We start from the raw sequence: 6932 nt of genomic DNA on the forward strand, positions 1-6932 counted from the left end.
GACTGCCTCAGTCATGTATACATGCCATAAGAAGGGATGCACATAGGTACCCCAAGATGAGGAGCCACAAGTAAGCCACGTGAATTAGTTTTATGGGCTTTATATGTGGCCATTGAAAAGGGTAGGGGCACATTAGAATCTAGCTAAAGTGCATTCTAGATGTTTATAGATTGAGCCAATGGATTAGCTGATGTGAAGCACCAAATTGCAAAAAGAAAAAAAGAAGGTGTATAATTTTTGCAGAGCTAGGATCATCCTCGCATGTGAAGCGCACATGACGGTTTCAAGACAATGGGGCTTCATTTACGTCTCAAATTGTGGGACAAAATAGTGCACCTTTGGTTCTCCTCCTCTTCTTCTTCTTTAAATTGTTGTTTGGCTTGTTCTTTGGCCTTAAAGAGGAGGTTGGAAATGGCAAGAGGTTCATCGGCATTGTCATTCTTGAGCATGCAAAGATGCCTTTCTTCCTCGTCCTCCTCTTCAGTCCGATCATAGCCATTAACATTCAAACCAAAAGTATTGATAGAGGCAACATCTTTGAAGGGGGACGTTCCAAAATTTGAGGCAAATTTGAGCACGGTGAGCTTCCATCGAGATAGAATGCACAACAGCATGCACATTTGCATGCTACACGTGAGATGTTTTAGTACTAGTCATGTTAGGCTCTCTCAAATGGTATAACCTTTCTATCACCCAAGTGTGGTAGTTTGGTTATTCCATATCCCTCTTGAATAATAGGTCTTGAGTTCAACTCTCCTCATCGGATAGATCTTTAAGGTCTCTTGGGATAGTTTCCTAGGACATTAAAACTCTATTCTTCTTCTTCTTCTTCTTCTCCTCTCTCTCTCTCTCTCTCTCTCTCTCTCTCTCTCTCTCTCTCTCAATCTGTGGCTCTAATACCATGATTATGAGGGAGAAAGGGAGTGCAGTAAGAGAGAGTGTAGTTGGTTGTAGGTAGAGAAAATTTCTCATGCACTCCCATTTTATAAAAGGCCTTTAAATAGGTACTTCATACTTTCCATCGGTAGCCGTTGGCTCACCATATTAGTCTCTTATCTCATCTTTCCCAATATCTTTCCCAAGGTGATGATCCCATGCAACAAGTACTTCGACCCATTAGTTACAAGGCCATGCTCATGACTACCCATACAAAATCCCTCATGTACATGGAAAAGCAATGGGATGATGGATGTAATACAATAATGTAAGGAGTGCAGTTGCATACCTTTACATGTGGACCTTGTGTTAGTTATCTTGTGCCAAATTATGAGGGAGATTTTATGCATTATTGTAGTGTTCTCATGAGTTTAATACATTCAATGGTTTAAGTCAGATAACGGTGTTTTTGGATTGACATTTGTTGATAAACTGCCAAAATACAATCGAAACTCTACTAAAATTGTTTCAAATTGCATCTATCATAGTCAAAATTTATCTCAAGTTATATGAATAGTTGGAGAGAAGTGGGCAAGGGAGAACAACAATGTATGGTTGTACAAGATGGAAAAAAGTATTATAGCGAAAGGATTATTTAGATTATATAATTGGTGTGGAGGTTTGTCTAGAAGTTAGAAGGGAGCCAAATAGGGACAAAGTTGAAGCACATATTGCTTGGCAAGGACAAGTAGAGGCATACAAAAAGTGGTTTGAGAGTTCTAGAAAGGTGATGCCTTTGATTTCATTATGTAATGAATTTTAAATATCACATAAAGAAAGCATGGGCACCTAGGAATATTGTCAATAGGATGAATACTTTATATACAGAAGCCACAAAGGTACAATTGAAGCAAAGGACATTGTGATTGGAAAGGAAATATGCCAATTGCAGATTAAGTTGCAAAAATTAAGCAGCTATCTTAGGACCTAGCATGCATCAATGTTGATGTGCCCAATGATGATCTTGATACACTTAATAATTGGGAGCCAAAGTAAAAATCCTTGCATACACTATTAAAGGTGATACACCAGATTTTGAAGAAGGGGTTAGTCTCTATTTACAAGAAGAGGAAAAGCTTGGAAAATATGGTCCATGTACATGAATGAACAATTTTAGAGACCACATTTTTACTAAAGAGGGCATGGCACTGATATTATAAGTTGACTAGGTTGTTGTCTATGAACATCTAGAACCAAAAATTTTGACAAGGTTCTATTTGCAAAGAGCTCTTGATGCTCTCCACTACACTTACAATCTCCAATAAATTTAAGAATCAAGACGTTGGAGGGCCTTACTTTCGGTTAAATCCAAACGAAGCCCTTGGAATTTGGATGTGGGCAACTCCACCTTCCTTAAGTCTCGACTCTCATCACCAGACTTGTAAAAGAAGACATGTTGAGTTACTTTAGCTTGCCCCAAAGTTGCTCGCATGCCACAATAGACATGAGTAGCTGGCCCCAAAATCACTTGCACATGACAACGGACATGAGTAGGTTACGAGGTGGAGACAAACGGGCAAGAACATGGTGAAATGAATCTCAATATCTCACTTATGACAAGGCGTAATGTCTTATTCATGATAATTTAGATCTTCAAATCTAATGACCAAAAAATTAGCATCACTAGGCTAGGCTAGTTTTACACACTTGTCTCTAAGGAGTGATTGGCAGGATGGTAAATAAAAATTGGAATTTTGGCAGGCATTACTGTTTGCATAGCAGGCCAGGGCAGATTCCGGACTAGCGAGCGATGAAAGGAGCTTCATACATGCACGCACAGATGAGATCTTCTGCTGCCATTTTCCAACTTCGGCGCCATAGCCTCTCACAAAAGCACCTGCGCAGCTTCTGCTTCTTTAGCGACGCTCAACCACAGGTAGTGTGTGTGCCGGCATAGCAATTTGTTGTCAAACCTCAGACAGAAATGAGGCATTCTTTCTCATTTTGTTCTCTCTCCCTGTGCAGCCCGTGGACCCATCTGCTAAGAATTTTGTCCATGGAGATCTTGATCATAGCAAATCTGTCAGCATTGCTTCTGTCCTCGAGATGATTGTAAACCGAGCACGAGTGGATGACTCGCCTTTCCCCACAAACTGGGCTTCCACAGAAAGTACAAATCCATCTTTGTGGAAACTTGTGTTTGAGAAAAAGCTTGCTTTCGAGCCAAAGCTGGATGCATCGTTTGGTGAGTGGCTTAAATATGCGGACATGAAGGAACCTACGACTGAAGCCAAGGATTCACCACTTGTCATCAAAAAAGTTATTCTGACACTTGATGCAAACCATGATGCGCAGCTAGATTGGGTCAATATAAAGCTTTCTTTTGCCAATGTCATTCATGTATTGACCAACGTGAAAACCCCAACAGCTGCTTTTGTTTTCTATAAATGGGTCAGGGAAAGATCCTATTATGTTCCTGACAAGTCTGTTTTTACAGCATTAATTGACAGGCTCGTGGCATCGACTGACGGTGCGACATGGGATCAAGTGCATTTTGTCATGAGGGATATGATAGAAAGGAAAATAGCTGCAGATACCAAACAATTTGGAAGACTTTTTACCTTGGTTGAGGCAGCCAAGCCAACAGAAACATCAAGGATGCAGCTATATGTAGAATGGCTATTGAAAATGAGACCACTAGGGCTAGAACTATGGTTTTCTACGTATGAGAAAGCAATGAAAATGTGCAATAAGTTTGAGATGTATGGCAGCACCATCTCCATCTTTAAGTCGATACCGGAAAACTCTCACTGTTGGGCTTTCACCCTGACTTTCTCTGCATGTAAATGTACAGGCAATGTAGATTTAGCAGAGGAACTTCTGAAGGAGATGAAAGGGAAGAATATGAATCTGAATGCGGAGTGTCGCAATGACCTTTTAACTATTCACGCTATTCATGGAGATGCTGATAGGGCAAGAAATCTGTCTAAGGAACTGAAAAGCTTAAGAGATTCAGTACATGTTGAGAAGGAGTATTTGGAGATAAAGCTTTCAGCAGCCGTTGTCAAAAACATTGTTACAATTCTGGATGCAAATCAGAATGCACAACTAGATTGGATCTATATGGAGCTTTCTAATGAAGATGTTGTTCATGTATTGACAAAGTTAAGATACCCTACGTCTGCTTTTGTGTTCTATACGTGGTTCAGGGAAAGGTCCAGTTATGTTCCTGAAAAAGCTGTCTATACAGCATTAATTGATAGGCTCGTTGCATCGACTGACGCGGCCAGATGGGATCAGGTTCGGTTTGTCATGAGTGATATGTTAGAAAGAAAAATAGCTGCAGATAGCGCACAATTTGGAGGACTGTTTACATTGGTTGGGACAACCAAGCCAATAAATATATCAAGGATGCAGCTATATGTGAAATGGTTATTGGAAATGAAACCACTAGGGCTAAAACCATGGTTTTCCACGTATGAGAAAGTGATGAGAATCTGCAATAAGCTTGAATTGTATGACAGCACCATCTCCATCTTCAAATCTATACCAGCGAACTCTTACAGCTGGGCTTTCACACTGGCTTCGTCTGCATGTAAAAAAACAAACAATGTAGATTTAGCAGAGGAACTTTTAAGAGAGATGAAGATGCAGAACATGCAACTGGATGCGAAATGTTGCAACGACCTTCTGTCTATTTATGCGAGCCATGGACATGCTGACAAGGCTAAAATTTTATTTGAAAAAATTAAAAAATCAGGAATTGTACTAGATTTAAGGCTGCTTACTTCTGTCATAAATGTTTATGGAAGAGCAGGAAGAGTGAAAGAGGCTGAAGAAGTTTTCAGAAGCATAAAGCAGAAGCTTGACCCTGGCATCTATCGAGCAATGGCAGCCTGCTATAGGAATGCAGGCCATTTTAACGAGCTGCTGGCACTTTTGAGGCAAGGAGATGGATCGCGGATTGGGGCAACTTGTTTTGCATCAGCTTTTGAAGCATGTACCGAGAAGAGTGAGTGGAAAATTGCTGTGGACATAATGAAGGACATGCTAAAATGGGGGATGTCACCGTCCAAAAAGTTTTATCTCCAAATTTTACTGGCATGCTCAAAAGTGAATGATTACAGTGCTTGTGAGTCACTCGACTTCAATTTGAGAGAGATGGACGCCCTATCGCAGGAAGATCTGGAAAGAGTTATAAAAATGTACGTTTCCTTGGAGAAGATACCATGTGTTCTTGATGCCTTGGAGGTTTTGAACGAGCGAGGGTTCGGTCCTCTGAATGCTGATCTTTATGAGTATTGTATCATCACCTTTTCTAAGACCAGCCTAACAGATGCAATGAAGATGTATAATATCATGCAATCTGCGGGCTATGTACCTTCTCCAAGCGTGTTCAGCACACTACTTGAAAAGAACATCGTAGCAGAAGAGAAGCCACTTACTCGAGAAGCAAAATGATGACACGGTAACACAGGGCTTGAGCTCAAGGAACTTATTGCTTCTCTTGTCCTACCATCCTCTGAAACTTGAGTGAGTGTTGATGTCTTCATCTTTCCTTTTGATGATTTAGAGGTAAGTGATACAAAACACTTGGATTATTGGGAGAGCAAGCTGTATTCTGCAACTTCTATCAAGAAATACTAGGGCATTATCATGTGGTTAGCTAACCCGATATTATATTGGGTTCCCAGAGAGGGTTTTGCCAATTAAGCAGAACCTTGCAGTTGATGGTATGCCATGTACATTCCTCACTCTGGTCCAGCTTCAAGCCATACACGTACTAGCTGAATATAGTTCTCTATATGACCAGTTTGCAAAGTCAAAGGAAGTTGAAAGCTGCAGTGTACGGTTTTGCTGCAGAATATTAGCAGTTAGTGGAACTCTTTTTTGAAAGCAGACTGGAAAGGGGTTCAAAAGGAAGGCCCTTTTGCAGACTCTAGTTGGGGCATGTGACCAGTACCCCGGTGATTCCTCTTCAATGCTGCAGGTGATCACCTGCAGTTCTTGCATTTTTGGTCTGGATCAGCACCCCACAATGGTGGTGAAGCATTGGGGACAAGAAGGTTTCCTTTACGGAGCCATGGCTTTGGATTGACTGAAGAGTGACTATGTTTTTGTGGTGGCTTGCTCATGGTGGACTGCTGAGAGTGATTGGCTAATATCCTGCCCATGTAGGTATGATGGATTTGCATTTGAGATCAACCGATTTGTCAGCAGTTAGGAGGAAGAGATTAAGATTGACGATTGGTACAAAGAGGCAACACTAGCCTTACAGAGTAAGAGGGTAGTATTGCAATTTTGGCAGCTGCCTGTGATGCAAATTTCACAGCCCAGGCATTTCCAGCCCTGCAAAGACGGGCATTGGTCGGCAACTTCAACAGCATTAGAGCTCATTTTGATGCTTAGGGAGGCATCCCTGAAAGACATTGTAATCCCAAATCAAAGGATGAGAGATCAAATGAAGTGGTTAACACCATTTTTAGAACAAGATCATCTCCAATAGACCATAGGGAACTAGATGAGGATTCAACAACTCAATTATGGGAAGAGGTGCATGAATATATTCCTCTTATCCTTCTTATGATTTCCCCATATCTAAAGCACTGGATTGAGGATGGTGGGGAAAGACCTTGGATTTTTTATGATGATAGAAACAATGAGGAATAAACACATAGTGAGGATATCATGATCCACACTTTGCAAGAGTACATAGGAGACCCAATGAATTGCACCATCCCTATCACAACCCAACCTCCTACAAAAACAAGAACTTAAAAAAGGGACCAAAAAGAAAAAAGGGGTGAGAAAAGGACAAAAGCAACACCAATCTTCCTGTGAAACACAAGGATGAGGATGCAATTGCTATTCTAGACGATGAATCCATGTGGGAAAATTGGAGAAAACGTGCTCTTTAAAAAACATAGATAGTACTACATCTAACAAATGGCAATCTTGAGAAACTTGTAGGACTACTTGAATGCATAGTTGTTACAAGATGCATCAATGACTACGAGCACCCTTTTGCCATTGTAAATTTTGGCAAGAACATTCAT

General features: G+C 40.8%; 1 protein-coding gene across 1 annotated transcript; it reads left to right on the forward strand.

Annotated features, from left to right (window-relative positions):
* Positions 1–2604: 2604 nt before the first annotated feature.
* On the forward strand, positions 2605–6587 carry LOC147417766 (uncharacterized). The gene is made up of 2 exons (XM_086507254.1): positions 2605–2812; positions 2902–6587. The coding sequence occupies exons 1-2, from the start codon at positions 2687–2689 to the stop codon at positions 5335–5337; spliced, it is 2562 nt and encodes an 853-aa protein (XP_086363380.1). The 5' UTR covers positions 2605–2686; the 3' UTR covers positions 5338–6587.
* The last annotated feature ends 345 nt before the right edge of the window (positions 6588–6932 follow it).

The sequence above is a fragment of the Adiantum capillus-veneris genome, chromosome 30 (assembly GCF_014529385.1).
Source record: "Adiantum capillus-veneris isolate H3 chromosome 30, ASM1452938v2, whole genome shotgun sequence".
In the NCBI taxonomy this organism is placed as follows: domain Eukaryota; kingdom Viridiplantae; phylum Streptophyta; class Polypodiopsida; order Polypodiales; family Pteridaceae; genus Adiantum; species Adiantum capillus-veneris.